Source organism: Nycticebus coucang, chromosome 16 (genome assembly GCF_027406575.1).
Source record: "Nycticebus coucang isolate mNycCou1 chromosome 16, mNycCou1.pri, whole genome shotgun sequence".
NCBI lineage: Eukaryota > Metazoa > Chordata > Mammalia > Primates > Lorisidae > Nycticebus > Nycticebus coucang.
This window is the reverse complement of record NC_069795.1, coordinates 78,937,140-78,954,692: the sequence shown is the minus strand read 5'-3', so window position 1 is coordinate 78,954,692 and position 17,553 is coordinate 78,937,140. Positions and strand designations below refer to the sequence as shown.

The 17,553-nt window shown below is 45.9% G+C and overlaps 1 protein-coding gene and 1 pseudogene across 1 annotated transcript; both read right to left on the bottom strand.

Annotated features, from left to right (window-relative positions):
• Nucleotides 1–16,408: 16,408 nt before the first annotated feature.
• LOC128568039 (60S ribosomal protein L10-like) lies at nt 16,409–16,789 on the bottom strand. Its single transcript, XM_053565719.1, has one exon. The coding sequence runs from the start codon at nt 16,777–16,779 to the stop codon at nt 16,477–16,479; it is 303 nt and encodes a 100-aa protein (XP_053421694.1). The 5' UTR covers nt 16,780–16,789; the 3' UTR covers nt 16,409–16,476.
• Nucleotides 16,790–16,841: 52 nt separating this feature from the next.
• Nucleotides 16,842–16,967, bottom strand: LOC128568265 (uncharacterized; annotated as a pseudogene).
• Between the last annotated feature and the right edge of the window lie 586 nt (nt 16,968–17,553).

Genomic DNA, 17,553 nt, shown 5'->3' with positions numbered 1-17,553 from the left:
GCATGAGCCACAGGTGCCGTCTGTTTTTTTATTTTTTTTGAAACAGAGCCTCAAGCTATTGCCCTGGGTAGAGTGCGCTGGCCTCGCAGCTCACAGCAACCTCCAACTCCTGGGCTTAAGTGATTCTCTTGCCTCAGCCTCCCAAGTAGCTGGGACTACAGGCGCCCGCCACAACGCTGGGCTATTATTTGGTTGTAGTTGTTATTGTTGTTAGGCGGGCCTGGGCTGAATTCAAACCCGCTAGCTCTAGTGTCTGTGGCTGGTACCTTAGCCGCTTGAGCTACAGGCTCCACATGGATAGGCTATTTTTAAAAAACAGGGTCCTGAGGGGGTGCGCCTGTGGCTTAAAGGAGTAGGGCACTGGCCCACATGCTGGAGGTGGCGGGTTCAAACTCAGCCCTGGCCAAAAACTGCAAAAAAATAAAACAAAACAGGGTCCCAACCAGGTGTGATGGCTCATGCCTGTAATCCTAGCACTCTGGGAAGCTGAGGTGGGTGGATTGATTGAGCTCAGGAGTTCGAGAAAAGCGTGAGCAAGAGCGAGACCCTATCTCACTAAAAACAGAAAAATGAACTGGATGTCATAGCAGGTGCTTGTAGTCCCAACTACTCAGGAGGCTGAGAGAAGAGGATTGCTTGAGTCCAGGAGTTTGAGGTTGCTGCAAGCTATGATGCCACGGCACTCTACCCAGGGTGACAGAGTAAGACTCTGTATAAATAAACAAACAACAAATTAGGGTCCTATGTTGTAATTTGGCCCATTTGTAACCTCTCCATCTGCAAGAAAAGCTGTGAGTCCCCAAGCCCCTAGAGACTGCTGAACAAAAGAAAAGCACTGTAGAAGGGCCAGGGGTTCTGTACTTGCAATGCACCTGACTTTCCTTTGCAGCTGCTACCACCTAAGATGTGTATATTGCCCTGGTGGGGGATGGATGCATCTGGCCAGCATTCAGATCATCCAACTTATACCCCTCACTTGATTCCAGGGTTACCAGTAGCCTTCTGATTGTCATTTAAGTACCGCGTGCTAACGGATTGCGCCGCTGGAGCTCCACCTTCCAATTGTGCTTTGGCTTCTCCCCCTGATTTCCCATGGCAAGAGAGAACAGGCTGGTCAGGCCAACCCAAAGCCCGCTTCCCCCTGCCAGGTACGCATCTTGTTATAAAGCAAGCAGTGGGCCATTCTGCTGTGTCTCCTCCAGTCTCCCAAGTAAATCAGCTTTCAGAGGACCATTCACTTGAGGGCCCTAAACCTTCAAGGCCAGACTCTGAACAGTGGCTACTTCAATAACTTCCCAGTTGTTGCCTTGGGAAACCTCTCAGCTGCTGGCCAGCTAGACTTTCCCAGGTTACCAAGCATTACCGCAAGATTTATTTAGCATTTTCCCACAGACGCAGCAATGCCACTTAACAAGGTTTATGGGAAGGAGATAACTGGACACATTCATAAAGACATACATATGAAGGTGTCATTGTGCCATTGTTTCCCCTTCTTCCTCAGCTGGAGGTATTGGTGGTGGGACTTTTGTATCTCAGACTGTCCTCAGAGTTTGAGTGTGTGCCTGAGCCCCTTGGTCTCCAACTCCTATAGCACTCATGGAAATTAATTGATGACCGTGTCTCTTATTATAAGGGGAAGGGCTGGTGACAGAGTAGCAGTTGGTTTGACAATCTGTCAAAGCCCAGAAGCGGATGAAGCTTTGACCTCATTTGGTGGTCAAGATATTGGGCAGCCATGCCTCTTGATAGAGCCATGAGAAGCAGCTGGCCTGGGTGAGCTTAAGCTTGGACAGGGGCTGGTCCAGTCCTTTAGTTCTGGGTCTTTCCATGGATAGGTTAGTAAGCACAGGTTTTCAAGCTGACCTGGAAGTCAGCTAGGCTCAGTTTGGACTCCAGGCTCTGGAGTATCCTAAGGCCTTCTGCTGCAGAGCGACAGTTTACTCAGCAGCACCAGAGGCCCTTTTATGTCCCTTTCCATCCATCTACTCACTATCCTTAGCCCCGACAGACACGCTGCTTAATGCTTTAGAGGAAGCAAACTACTTTTAGTTTCCTTTTTTTTTTTTTGAGACAGAGTCTCACTTTGTCACCCTCAGTAGAGTGCTGTAGTGTCACAGCTCACAGCAACCTCAAACTCTTGGGCTCAAGCAATTCTCTTGCCTCAGCCTCCTGAGTAGCTGGGACTATAGGCACCTGCCACAATGCCGGGCTATTTTTGGAGATGAGGTCTCACTCTGGCTCAAGCTGGTCTTGAACTCGTGAGGTCATGCAATCTACCCACCTCAGCCTCATGCCTGGCCACTACTTTTAGTTTCTAAAGATGATTCACCCTCCCAAGGGTGATCAAAATGACCTCTCTCTCAGTTTTTCACTAATCTGGGGGATTACTTCCTCTAATAGAGCAAAGGCTGGGCATGGTGGCTCACACCTATAATCCCAGCACTTTGGGAGGCTAAAATGAAAGGATCACTTGAGGCTAGGAATTCAAGACCAGCCACCTTGAGCAGCATAGTAAGATCCCATCTTCACCAAAAAATTTAAAAATTAGCCCTGCCCAAGCTTGATGGCTCATGCCTATAATCCCAGGGAAGCCAAGGTGGGTGGATTGCTTAAACTCACAAGTTTGAGACCACCCTGAGCAAGAGTGAGACTCCCTGTCTATGAAAAAACAGAAAAACTGAAGCAAGAGGATTGCTTGAGCCCACGAGTTGAAGGTTGCTGTGAGCTATGATGCCATAGCACTCTACCCAGGGCATCAAAGTGAGATTCTATCTCAAAAATAAAAAAAAAATAGGCTCGGTGCCTTATAGCTCAAGTGGCTAAGGTGCCAGCCACATACACCAGAGCTGGCAGGTTTGAATCCAGCCAGGGCGTGCCAAACAACAATGATAACTACAACCAAAAAATAGCCTGGCATTGTGGTGGACACCTGTAGTCCCAGCTACTTGGGAGGCTGAGGCAAGAGAATCGCTTAAGCCCAGGAGTTGGAGGTTGCTGTGAGCTGTGATGCCACAGCACTCTATTCAGGGCAGCTTGAGGCTCTGTTTCAAAAAAAAAAAAAAAAATAGGGTGACGCCTATGGCTCAGTGAGTAGGATGCTGGCCCCATATACCAAGGGTGGCAGGTTCAAACCCAGCCCCAGCCAAACTGCAACCAAAAAGTGGGCGGGTGTTGTGGCGGGCGCCTGTAGTCCCAGCTACTCAGGAGGCTGAGGCAAGAGAATCACCTAAGTCCAGGAGCTGGAGGTTACTGTGAGCTGTGACGCCACATCACTCTACCAGAGTCTACCACTCTCTCAAAGTGAGACTCTGTCTCTAAAAAAAAAAAAAAATAAAATAAAATAATTAGCCCAGCATAATGGTACATGCTACTAGGGAGACTGAGGTGGGAGGATTGCTTGAGTCCAAGAGTTCAAGGCTGTAGTGAGCTGTAATCAGGCTTCTACACTGCAGCCTGGGTGACAGGCAGAAACTCGTCTCAAAAAAAAAAAAGAACAACCTAATTCATCAATCAGGGTCTGGTTAATTATATCAGGGTTTATTCATACAATGGTTTACTATGTAGCCATGAAAGTGAAAATGTAGATCTACCAAATGGTTTAGTTAAAAAAAAGAATGTGACAAAACTGCATTTATACTCTGGTCCTGACTCTGTGAAATATGGATGTGTGAGTATAAACATATGCATGGGGAAACAATTGAATCATATTCACGAAAATGCTAGGAACAGTCATCTCTGGGTGATAAGATTTCTGCTAAGTTTTTTCTTTATTTCTCTATACTATTTGAAGTTTTACAGTGAGCATATTTATCATCAAAAAAACAGCTATTTTCATTCTAGAAGTAAAAACTGCCATTCAACGTGGCATACTTTAATGTTCAAAATACTAGAGTAGTGGCCGATGCAAAGCACCATGGAAACACAGAGTTGAGAGCGGCATTGACCCTGCCTGATCTTTACAGGGTCACCATAGCCTGGATCAGATGACCTCTATAGTAGGTCTTCCTATTTCAAGTTTTAAGACGCCAACAGTATCTCCAGATCAAAACTATTTATAAGAATCATTTCCTTCACGAGGAGTTGGAGCTTCCACTAACTGCTTCTGTTTAGATGACATCATCTCTGAGATTTATGTGAAATGACTCCTTTTCCTTGATGTTATCTTGGAGTTTGAGCAGTTGAGTTCCTTATAGTTCTTTGTGTTTAAATCATATCTGAAGAAGCTGTCATTTGTCAAGGTTTAATTGTTTCCATGATTTTTTTCCTGGTACGTTTCCAGATACTGCTGGGCAGATTTGCTAAAGAGCCCGTGAAGATGTTGAGAAACGGAGCATGCCTACAAGTTCCAGGTTCCAGCCCAGATCATCTACATTTTAGCTCTGCCACCTCGAGTTAGTCTTTTTCTTCCCGGGCCTTAATTTTCCCATTTATATAAAACTGGTGGGGAGGGTAAAGGGGAGGTTAGACATGAAGATTTGAAAGATCCTGTCCAGCTCTGACTCTCTGTGATGAGTATTAACTCTGAGCTTAGGCTCGGCGCCTGTGGCTCAAGCGGCTAAAGGGCCAGCCACATACACCTGAGCTGGCAGGTTCAAATCCAGCCTGGGCCCGCCAAACAACAATGACAGCTACAACCAAAAAATAGCTGGGTGTTGTGGCAGGCACCTATAGTCCCAGCTACTTGAGAGGTGGAGGGAGGAGAATCGTTTGAGCCCAGGAGTTGGAGGTTGCTATGAACTATGATGTCATAGCACTCTACCCAGGACAACAGCTTGAGGCTCTGTCTCAAAAAAAAAAAAACAAAATACAAACTCTGAGCTTATATTAATAATAGAATGTACTCCTGGTCCCAAATATTCTTAAAGTTACCTCAGTATCTAAGTCTTTCAATAAATATAAAATTATATTGCTGACTACTGCCTCAGAGGCCACAGTTTGAATCCCTCCCACTCCATCCCTGTCGGCTGGTCACCCCGTATCTATTAATACCTACAGGGACAAGAAAGGCCCTTCCTCCTGATGTAGCTCATTTCTCTTTAGTCAGATAAAGCATTTGAAAGGTGTTTCTTGGCAGAGTTGAAATTTATAAGCTTGTAACTTTTAGTCACTGTTCTGTTCTCTGGGTCACTTTGCAAAGGGCACTTTTGTCCCCTTCACTGCCGTCCTGGCAGCCTCAGTGAAGGTGTTTCCAATTCCTGACTGATCTTGAAGGAGGGGTCTTCCCCTTCCTGTTTTGGACCTCAGAGCCTGGATGAGGGTAAGCAGCTTTTTTTATTTTTTATTTTTTTTGTAGAGACAGAGTCTCACTTTACCACCCTCAGGTAGAGTGCCATGGTGTCACACGGCTCACAGCAACCTCCAACTCTTGGGCTTACGCGATTCTCTTGCCTCAGCCTCCCGAGCAGCTGGGACTACAGGCGCCCGCCACAACACCCTGCTATTTTTTGGTTGCAGTTTGGCCGGGGCTGGGTTTGAACCCACCACCCTCGGTATATGGGGCCGGCACCATACTCCCTGAGCCACAGGCAACGCCCCAAGGGTAAGCAACTCTTTCCCCAATGATGACTGCAACCCCAGTGAGTTGGAAGTGTGGAAAGTCGCTCTGTGTCTCTTATCTCCAGACGTAACTCTGGGCCTCACTGCCTTGCCCCACAACCATGCGGATGTCCCTTCCTTTCCTAGCATTAGCCATTTCTTCCTTCTCATATACTCTCTTCCTTTTTGAAGTGAAGCCCCCTGGAATCCCTGCATCTCTCAACTCCATTTTTATAAGTTACCAACACTCATATTAGCAATCTCCAGGTCCAAGTCCCCTCTCGCCCCTGTAAATTCTGCAGCCTCCAGAATCTCTCTCTTCTGTCCCCACTTTCTGCCCCTGGGTACAGGAAAGAGGTGGTTCTAAGACCCAACAATAGACATAAAGGACCTGGAGGATGAAGGGGACTCTCATTTCAAAGTACAATTTGCTCTCACCCAAATATGTCAGGGAAAAAATTTAGACACATCTCGCACCTCAAGGATTAGTTAACTTTCAAAGGGTTTATGTAAGAACTTCATATTCCTTATGTCAGCATAGCTTTAATCTTTTCATTTTGTAGAGGAACAGAGGTTTCTCTGCCTTCTCAATCTTAGGTTTTCATTGTAATTCACTTATCCGTTTATTTGGGAAATTATGCCCATATGCTCCTGTCTAATTCTTGGCTTCTCTAGTAGATGGAAAGGTGGGAGATGGGAGGGGCTTTGGAGAGAAACATTTTTATGTCTGTATGTCAGGATTCAACCAGAGAAAGAGAATAAGTAGGAGATACATGTCGATATATTAAAAGATTCATTGCAAAGAAATGGCTTACACAGTTGAGGGTCTGGCAAGGGAAGTCTGAGTCCATGGTTCAGACCATCAGGAAGGTCAGGCCAACTCTCAAGTGGAATTTCTTTTTCCTCAGGAAAACTTTAGCTCTGCTCTTAAGACCTTTCACCTAACTGAATTATCTGGTTATTTGCGAATACCTTCTTTCAACAGTCAACCTACTTACAATCAACTGATTATGGACTTTACTCAAATCTACAAATATAGTGCCTTTGCAGACACATCTAGAATAAGGTTTGATTAAGTAACTGGAGAATGTAGCCTAGCCAAGTTAACACATAAAAAAGACTATCACGTCCCTCAAATATTTATCTTGGAACTTTGGAAATGATTGAATCCACATGTATGTTTTTTTTTTTTTTCTATTTCTTATAAGAAAAAAGTGATTTTTAAAATGTGTCCTTATGTATCTTTAGAAATGTTATTCTTTTCCCAGGACAGTAACCCCCTTTTGCCAGTTAATACAGAGGCACGAGGAGCTCCAATTGATTGGATGTCCTCTTAACTTCCAGTGCAGTGGAATTGTTGCTGAGTTCCCTGGTAGAAGCATTCCTCCTTTCAAAGCTAAAATTTCTAGATCAAGGAGGCTAAGGGCCCAAGGAAAGGAAGTAAAAATTTTGTTAGTGGATCATTAAGGGGTAACAGTGGATGGAGTCACCTCCCTTTCTATTCCTTGACTCTTGGAACCCATGAATCCTGGCTGTAGAAGAAACAGTATCAGGTAGTGGACACTCATTTAGAGAATATACTGCATCCTGAGGACGTTGCACTAGCCCCGCGAGGTATGACCATCTGGCCAGTGTTGTAACTGAGTCTTGGAAAGGCCATTGTACCATTCTATCCAACCATCTGCTTGAGGATGTGGAGAACATGATAAGACCAGTGCGTTCCATGAGCACAGGCCCATTACCAAGCTTCATATGCCCGGAAGAGAGTTCATTGATCAAAAGCTGTGTTGTATGGAATACCATGATGGTGGATAAGATATTCTTCAAATCCATAAATAGTAGCTTTTGGCAGAAGCATTGTGTACAGAGAAGGCAAATCTGTCCAGAGTAAGCAGCTATTCTGGTAAGATCAAAGTGCTGGCTCTTCCGTGATGGAAATGACTCGATGTAATCAGTTTGCCGCTAGGTAGATGGCTGATAACTTCAAGGTCATATTGGAGTCTCAATGTTGGTCTCTGCTGCCAGTGATAAGGCTCTCAGCACTGGCGGTAGCCAGGTCAGCCTTGGTGAGTACAAGTCCATGCTGCCTACCCTCCTTCCTCGCCAACATGTCCACTTCATTCATGAGCCCAACAGGCAATCACAGAACTGGCTGGGGAAAGGGACTGACTTGGAGCCATTTAATGGGTTGTCATCATCCCATCCATCTGTATTAAATTCCCCCTCTGCTGAAGTTACCCTTTTGTGAGCATTTAGATGGAGGATAAAAATCCCTTTTTTTTTTTTTTTTTTGTAGAGACAGAGTCTCATTTTATTGCCCTTGGTAGTAGAGTGCCATGGCGTCACACAGCTCACAGCAACCTCCAACTCCTGGGCTTAGGTGATTCTCTTGCCTCAGCCTCCCGAGTAGCTGGGACTACAGGCGCCTGCCACAATGCCCAGCTATTTTTTGGTTGCAATTTGGCTGGGGCCGGGTTTGAACCCACCACTATCGGTATATGGGGCCGGCACCCTACCCACTGAGCCACAGGTGCTGCCCGAACGTAAAAATCTTCACATTCTTTGCCTATTCAGAGAGGTCTATCCACTTACCTTATCTTCAGATCTCTTTGTTACATACTTTCCGATCACGTTCCTTTCAAGTCTCTGACCATCCAGCCAACCATTGGTCACAGCCCATGTTATGGACTGAGTGTGCCCCCCTCCCAAATTTATGTTAAAATCCTAACCTCCAATGTGATGGTATTAGGGGGTAGGGCCTTTGGAAGATGATTAGTCCATGAAGGTGGAGCCCTTATGAAAAGAGATGCAAGAGATTCCGCTTCTTTTCTCTGCTCTCCCTCACCATGTGAGGAGGCACAAGAAGATGGCCATCTGCAAACCAGAAAGAGAGCCCTCAGCAGACCCCAAAACTACTGGCCCCTTGATCTTGGACTTTCCACACTCCAGAACTGTTAGAAATAAACGTACATTGTGTAAGCCACCCAGTCTATGGTCTTTCTGTTATACTACTAGAAAAGAGAAATGGCCAAAGGCAAGAGCTAGGTTAACTCATGGATTTGTCTCTGGCTATTTCTTTTCTTTTTTTTTTTTTTTTTGAGACAGAGCCTCAAGCTGTCGCTCTGAGTAGAGTGTCATGTTGTCATAGCTCACAGCAACCTCCAACTTGTCCTCAAGAGATCCTCTTGCCTCAGGTTTTCTATTTTAATAGAGATTTTGCTCAGGCTGGTCTCGAACTCGTGAGCTTGAGCTATCCACCCACCTTGGCCTCCCAGAGTGCTAGGATTACAGCCGTGAGCCACTGATCCCAACCTGACCATTGCTTTTTTCCAGGCAAAACCTACAACCAGGTCCCCTGCTTAAAGTTCTGCTCACTGAGAGGATATTCCTTCACCCTCGTCCTTCAGGACTGCCCCAGAAATGAGCTGTATGTCTGCAGCTTTCCACCTGCAGGCAGGTGGTGCCAGCATATTATGCAGGACCATCTATGAAGAACCATTGTATCTGGCCTCTCCTACAACCAAAAAAGAGACCCAACATCTAATGTACCTCTTTGATTCTGGAGACAACATATTTCTCACTGAGGTGTGCTATTCTGGTCCATTAGCCGATCACTAGAAAAGCCTCCAGTTCTGATTGGAACCTAGAAAAAAAGACTGCAACAGGTCTAGGATGCTGTACAAGCTACTTTGTCACTTGATCTGATGCTTGAAGTGGCAGATCTGATGCTTGAAGTGGCAGATAGGAATGCTATTTGGAGCCTTTGGAAAGCCGTTTCAGATGAAACACCATGACCATGCAGACCCTTAGGGTTCTGGAGCAAAGCCCTGCCCTCCTCTGCTGATAACCATTCTTCTACTGAGAAGCAGCTTTTGGCCTGCTGCTGAGCCTTAGCAGAGACTCAACACTTAACTAGGAGCTACCAATTTACCATGTGACCTGAACTGCCCATCATAAATTTAGTGTTATCTGACCCACCAAACCTTAAACGTGGGCATTCACAACAGCACTCCACTGTCAAACAGACATTACGTGTATGAGAACATGGATGCTTAAGGATAGACGAATGTAATTTAAAAGATTGGTCTCAAAGAATCCAGCTTTGAGTGATTATTTTAAAAATGGAGGTGGGCTGGCTGTGCAGATACAATTCTGTGATGGCTCATATCCATATACAACTAGGCTGTAGTCACCTATTGTGGAGTACAAATCACCCCCTATAACTGGGTGGCAGAAAACAATGATGATTTATTTATTTGTTTGTTTTGTTTTGTTTTGAGACAGAGTCTCAATCTGTCACCCTTGGTAGGGTAATGTGGCGTCACAGCTCACAGCAACCTCAAACTCCTGGGCTCAAGTGAAACAATGATGATTTATTATCTCATTATTTCTGTAGGTCAGGAATTTAGATAGGGAACAGCAGTAAAAGATGTCTCTGCTCCATGATATCTGGCTGAAGACTCAAACGCTGAAGAGCCAGAATCCTCTGAAGGCTTACCTGCAGCTGGGTGATCTGCTTCTAGACCTGGCCCCTCACATACCTGGCAAGGTCATGCTAGCAAGTCAGTTCTTCCTAACATGGTCCCAACATGTGAGTATGTGAATGTCCTCCCAGCCTGGCAGCCAGCTTCCCCTAGAGCGAGCAATTCAAGGGCCCAGAGTGGAAGCTGCAATTTTTCTTTTTGGGGGTGTGGGTGGGGATGGGGACAGATTTTCCACCGGCCTAGATAGCCTTGCTCAGGCTAGAGAGTTTACAGTTTCTCAGAAAGGAAACATCCTCTGCACCTTCAAAGACCCACTGCCGGGCTGGACACACTCTTTGCTCACATCTATTAGATGTAGTCTCCGGATGTACATTGTGGCTGCAAAGAGATTTGGAGCCGATCAGGAAGGGGTAGTGAAACCACTGCAGGGCTTTAGCAGTGATTCTCCTCTGAGCAAAACTAAAAAGACTTCTACATGGCATAGTGGATTTGGATGAAAATAGCCTTCCTACCCTTTGTCAACAGAAAGCCATAAGCGTGTGAGTGTGGTGCTGTGAAACACACTGTAGGCACCAGTGGGAGTTTCCACTCTGCATCGTGGCTGGATGTGGGAGCACCTCGGCAGCTGTTCCATTGACCCACAGAACAACTGGAAGCCTAACATTTTTCCTTTTCATCACTTCCCCACCCCCTGGTGAAAGCTTTCCTGCTACTTTGCCTTTCCGGATGGAATGGTGCAGCTGGGGACAGGCAAGATAGCAAAAGCCAGAGCATGAGAGCAGGGACAACCAGTGCCCGAGATGTGAAAGGGCTTGGTAAACAGGAGAGAGAGACCGACGTGCCAAGAGTGCAGACGCAGACCTGCCCCACGGAGAGGAAGTGAGGCCTAGCATGCAGGCTCTTCTCCTTCCTGGGATGATGAGAGGGCAGGGGCCGCCACGGGCAGGTGTGGTCCTGTGCCTCACGGAGCTCGCTACAGCTGAGACCTGCTGCTTATGAACAGCTAAGTCATAGTGAAGAGGAAGGAACTTTCCTTCAGGAAAGCAGGTCCTCTGTTTCCATCACATGCTGCTATTATCACACTGTGTGACCTAGATCAGCCTCAACCTTTCAACCTGTGTTTTCATCTGTAGATAATAACACCTGCTTCTCTGGGACTTGGACACACAGTTACAAAGTTATTCACTAAACTCCAAATCCCCATGAGGTGAAAGTCTTGTGGGGGAAACTTTGGGCAAAAACATTACTTTGCTCACCAATAACTCCTCTGACACTCCTGCACTGTGTGGCATCATGGCTGGGGCACTGACTGAAGAGCTGGGAGGCTGGACACCTGCTTGCTTTGTCTTGCTGGGTGACCTGGGACATGTTGCTCCCCCGGGGACCTGCCACAATGAAATACAGGACTTGACCTCTATAGTCTGACTGCTCTAGTCTTTCTAGTCTTAAAGACTAATGCAGAGGTTCTCAAACTTCCTAATGCTGCGACCCTTTAATACAGTTCCTCATGGGGTCACAACCCACAGGTTGAGAACTGCTGGACTAATAGCTGGAGAGACCACGTTGTGCACTGTGGGCTGCAGACCAGGCAGAGACCTGCTTCTGCCCACCTCCTTACAAGAGCTCAGGAGAGCTCATCCTACCTTGTGGTTACTGCCAATCACCTGGGGGGCTTCATCTGCCATACCCAGATCAACTGAATAAGAGTCTGGTGGCGAGGCCCTTGATTGGGTATTTTTTTAAAAGCTCCCTCCATGACTCAAATGTGCATTTGGGGCTGAGAATCATTTAACCCTTCATAATTTGCAGCTTTCAGGAGAGAGAGAGGCTGAGGTCCAACCACCGACCCAAACACACTGTTAGTTGGCATCAGGGCTGGGACTGGACCTCAAGTTTGTAAATGCCCATCTTTGTAAAGTATCTCAATGTGATTTCTGGAAATCTCTACCTTCCCCATCTATTGAAACATAAGCGTTTCCTCAATGAAAACCACCTTCAATCCTAAAGGTAGCAAAAGAGGGCCATCTCCATATGGAGGGTGGGGACAGCTAGATCACACCCTGACTCTTGCTTCCTGAGAACTATCTTCTTCTTGGCAATCCAGTATCATGGGTGTTAATACCAAACTGGACAGTGGGTTCCTAATTGCCAGCTAAATACATCTTTGCTAAAAACTGAGGAGCAAATGATGGGAAATTGCCATAGAAAGTCACATCTATCGGGCAGTGCCCATAGCTCGGTGGGTAAGGGGCCGGCCACATACACCCAGTCTGGCGGGTTCAAACCCAGCCTGGGCCACCTAAACAACAATGACAACTGCAACAACAACAACAACAACAACAAATAGCTGGGTGTTGTGGCGGATACCTGTAGTTCCAGCTACTTGGGAGGGTGAGGCAAGAGAATTGCTTAAGCCTAAGAGTTTGAGGTTGTTGTGAGCTGTGATGCCACTGCACTCTATGGAGGGTGACATTCTGAGGAAAGAAAGAAGGGAGAAAGGAAGGAAGACAGACACATCTATCGAGAAAATCTGCTCCCACTTTAGCTCTCTTGTCTTCACAGAGGGACACCTGTGGGCTGCCTTCCTGCCAAGGGCCATTTGGCAGAGGCTTTTTACTTTCCCAGTAGACAGGCAAGCTCCATACCATCTACAGAGGTCAGAGCAAGAGAGAAAGATGAGGAGACAGTCGAAGTAAGATTCAGCTTCCTCTCTGGCTAAATGACACTCAGAAGGGCCACCCTTCCTCCCACACCATGTGAGCCACAGCTGCAGGACCTCACCTCATCTCTGCTCCTCTTGCAGGAAACCCACTGAGACTAAGTAGCAGAGGGGTTGTTTAATATCCCGCTTTATCTTTTTCTAGCCAAGAGAGCAAAGATTCTGCAATAGCAGAAAGAGTTTATGGACCAATATTCTGTAGAGTTGGATTCTGCTTTTGAGTGTTTGATTTACCTGCTACAAGACCTTGGATAGATCCTTTAATTCCTCTGAGCTTCTGGTACTTCAACTTTCAAGTGGGGAACTGGAACACTACTACCCTGTCTACCTTTATGGGTTAAGATCAATCTCATTAAAGTGTGTGAAAGATCTTTGTAAGTTGGAAAAACTGCTACAATGAGGGCCTTTGTTATGGAGAAATTGAAGTTTGGATGGACGTGCAAATACTCAAAAGGATCAATTTTCAGGGAACTGAAATATTTGCCCAAATCATTTGAAAGTTGGGAAACACAGTATATATCCCCACAGATAAGAGCCAATACGTTCCCAGACCCCACTGGATTCCTGAAACTGAGGATGGTGCAGAATGCTTATAGCAGCGGTTCTCAACCTGTGGGTCCCGACCCATAGGAACTGTATGAAAGGGCTGCAGCATTAGGAAGGTTGAGAACCACTGCATACACTGTAGAATGTATCTTTTGCTAAATATACATACCTGTAATAAAATTTAATCTATAAATTAGTCACAGTAAGAGATTAACAATAACTTTTTTTCTTTTTTTTGAGACAGAGTCTCACTTTGTTGCCCTTGGTAGAGTGCTGTGGCGTCATAGCTCACAGCAACCTCAAACTCTAGGGCTCAAGCAATTCTCTTGCCTCAGCCTCCTGAGTAGCTGGGACTAGCACCTGCCACAGTGTCCAGCTATTTTTGGAGATGAGGTCTTGCTCTGGCTCTGTCTGGTCTCAAACCTGTGAGCTCGGGCAGTCCACCCACCTCGGCCTCCCAGAGTGCTAGGATTACAGGCGTGAGCCACTGTGCCTGGCCAACAATAACTTATAATGAAATAATTATGACAACAGGCTGGAATAAAAGTTATGTGTATGTGGTCTCTCTCTAAATATATCTTATTGTACTGTAGTTACTCCTCTTGTGATCTGTGGACCTGATAAGCCTGATGGCTACTAGGTGACTAACAGGCAGGTGGTATGTATAACGTGAATACTCCAGTCAAAGGGAGGAGCCACAGCTCAGGCAGAACAGAGTGAGATTTCATCACCTTATTTGAAACAATACAAAATTTAGAACTTATAAATTATTTCTGGAATTTTCCATTAAACATTTTCAGACAGCTGTTTACTGTGGGTAACTGAAACCATAGAAAGCAAAACTATGGATGAATGGGGACTACTCTAGATCTGGGGGATCTGTGCTGAAGTCTGCAGCTACTGAAGGGATTCAGGTAAGGCCAGCAGCTCCCTTGCCTCTTTAGAGCAGAGCATCCCTGGGGTTATGGGCTCCCTGAAGGCACGCAGTGCACACAGAGGGAGGCTACAGCATAGGCCTGGTGCTCCCCTGGGTGGCGAAGCTGTCTCAGAACCAGGGGTCTACAGAACATTGGCACCTGTATTGTTGTAGTGCAAATGGGCTGATCGTCATTGCTATCACTTTCTGTACCTGATGCATGAAAATGCCTATAAATAGTGGAGTGAATTGATTCCAATATAAGATAATTTCCACACTAAGCTGTTTATTCTCTTCAGATCTGCAACTTGTCAGGGCAGAAATAATAGATATTACTGAGGATTAAATTAACTGAGGGAGAAAGAAATTACCAAACCAACCTCTTGAATTATAGTAAAACATCTGTCTTAGTTCATGTGTGCTACTATAACAAAACGCCCCAACCTGGGTAATTTATAAATACAGTTGACCAGGCCAGGCTCAGTGGCTCACACTTATAATCCTAGCACTCTGGGAAGCTGAGGTGGGAGGATTGCTTGAGCTCAGGAGTTTGAGACCAGCCTGAGCAAAAGTGAGATATCATCTCTACTAAAAATAGAAAAATTATCCAGGTTTTGTGGTGGGTGCCACAGTGTCAACTACCTGGGAGGCTCAGTCAGGAGGATCACCGAAACCCAGGAGTTTGAAGTTGCTGTGAGTGAGGCTGATCCCATGGCATTCTAGCCTGGACAACAGAATAAGACTCTGTCCCAAAAATAAAATAAAATAAATAAGTAAATACAGTTGACCCTTGAACAACACAAGTTTATACAGGTCCACTTACACATGCAGACTCTTGAAACAGCAAGAGCAACCCCTCCTCTTCTTCCTGCTCCTCAGCCTACTCAAAGTGAAGATGAACTTGAGGGTGAAGACACTTAATAATTCACTTTCATTTAATGAATAGTGGGTATATATTACCATTTTCTTTTTCTTTTTTTTTGAGATAGAGCCTCAAGCTCTTGCCCTGGGTAGAGTGCCGTGGCATTACAGCTCACAGCAACCTCCAACTCCTGGGCTCAAGTGATTCTCCTGTCCCTGCCTCCCAAGTAGCTGGGACTACAGGCACCTGCTACAATGCCTGGTTATTTTTGTTGTTGTTGTTGTTGCAGCTGTCATTGTTGTTTGGCAGGCATGGGCTGGATTTGAACCCGCCAGCTCAGGTGTATGTGGCTGGCGCTTAGCTGCTTCAGCCACAGGTGTCGAGCCATGAAAACATTTTTAAAGGGCGGTGCCTGTGGCTCAAGGAGTAGGGTGCCGGTCCCATATGCCAGAGGTGACAGGTTCAAACCCAGCCCCGGCCAAAAAAAAAGAAAAAAGAAAACGATTTTTAAAGATCGTTAAATTATTTTCCAAAGAAGTTCAAAGCACAGTAGGCATATTCTTTTTTTTTTTACTCTTCTTTTTTTTTTTTGATCAACGTAATTTAAGTGTGCCACAGAAGTTTAACTATTATAGGTTCAAGTGTGACATGAGATTAAAAAAAAGGTAGAAAAATGCTGTTATAGAATATCTCGTTTATGGATTCTGAGAAGTCTTAACATATAGGCCAGGAGCACACAGGTTTTAAAAAAGGGGGAAGAGCTGGGCATGGTGGCTCACGCCTGTGATCCTAGCACTCTCAGAGGCTGAGGCAGGTGGATTGCTTGAGCTCACAGCTTCGAGAACAGCCTGAGCAAGAGTGAAAAAGCAAGACCCTATCTCTACTAAAAATAGAAAAAATCTGAGGCAAGAGGATGGCTTGAGCCCAAGAGTTGGAGGCACTCCATGGCACTCTACCCAGGGCAAAAGCTTGAGACTCTGTCCCCTCCCCCCCAAAAAGGGGGGGTGGGAGAATGTGATTAGAATTGTGTCTAGAGGTCACTAGAGCGCTGTTAGGAGGCTGTAGCCAGGGTACAGGCTCAAGGTAAGTGAATCCCCACTTGCCATCAGGCTTTGATACTAGGAAAGGTGGTCTACAGACCAGCAGCTCTGCAGCACCTTGAACTTGTTGGAAAAAGGTGCTCTTGATCTTCACCCAGACCTACTAACTCAGAATCTACATATTAACATGAAGGCTAGATGTTTATAATGCACACTGGTATTTAACCAGCATTGTCATAAAGGACTAAAGTTCTGCTTACAGGAGTCACTCCTCCTAGAGAAGCAAACCTTTTCTTTTCTTTTTTCTTTTTTTGGACAGGAAGTAGGATTTATTATTGGTAGGTGCAATTGATAGGCAACACAGTGTTAAGCCCTCACAAGTGCAGGGCCCGCCACTTGTCCAGGGGGCCACGATTGGGGTTGTATTTGACCCCACAGCCATCTGGGATGAGCTGCTTCTCAGCCTCCATGTCTTCAAATTCATCTGAGTTAAACTTGGTAAAACCCCATTTCTTGCAGATGTGAATCTTCTGATGGCCAGGGAACTTGAACTTGGCCCTGTGAAGGGCCTCAATCACATGCTCCTTGTTCTGTAGTTTGGTGCGGATGGACATGATGACTTGGCCAATGTGAACCCTGGCCACAGTGTCCTGGGGCTTTCCAAAGGCACTACGCATACCTGTCTGGAGCCTGGATTGGGGAAAGCACAAGGTCTAACACATGAACATGTATTGGAAAGGAGTGTCTCCAAGGTCCCTTAGAGCAACCTATACAAGCAACAGGCTGCATACACTATCAAGGAGGCTGCAAACAGCACACCAGGCCCCCATGAGGGAAGGAGCATGGTCGACTTAATCAGGTGCAGGGACCCAAACCTTTTCTGATCACAGATCCCTTGGAGAATCAGAGAAAAGCTAAGGAATCAGAGGAAAAAGTGCAGATGCATGCCCTTCAGCTCTAGGGGTTCACAGCATCCTGAAGGGCCTTAAGAATCACTGTAGGGTCTGTAAAGGAATCCCTGAATCTTGAGTCATTAATAATTTATTTGGGATGGCTGGTGAGAAGTTTACAGTTAAAAATGTTAAAGTCTGAAGCCATTGCTGTCATTTTAGGGATCTCTTCAGAGCCCAGGCAAGGCAGGCTTTGGTCCCTGCAGCCAGGGCCAGGATTTGGCTCCCCCCTCACCCCCCTCCTTGCATTGTTCTCCAAATCCCTTGGTGATCTGAGCAGATACCCTAGAGGGGCCAAACAAGGGCCCCCCAGCTTCCTCGAGCAGGACAGGGCCTGCCTGTGTGCTTTTCTTTAGTGTCAGAAAAGCCAAAATTAGCCTCACTTTTGTTTCTTTTCTCAGGAGCCTCTAAATTGTATCTCAGGAAAGGATTATTGTGCTCTGGGGACCCTATCTTATCGTGGGGTGTGGGGGAGGTGATGAGTGAAAGGAAAATGGTCTT

Bases quoted from the DNA above. Each gene is read 5' to 3' on its own strand.
- LOC128568039 (XM_053565719.1), bottom strand. From the start codon at position 16,779: ATGCGTAGTGCCTTTGGAAAGCCCCAGGACACTGTGGCCAGGGTTCAC.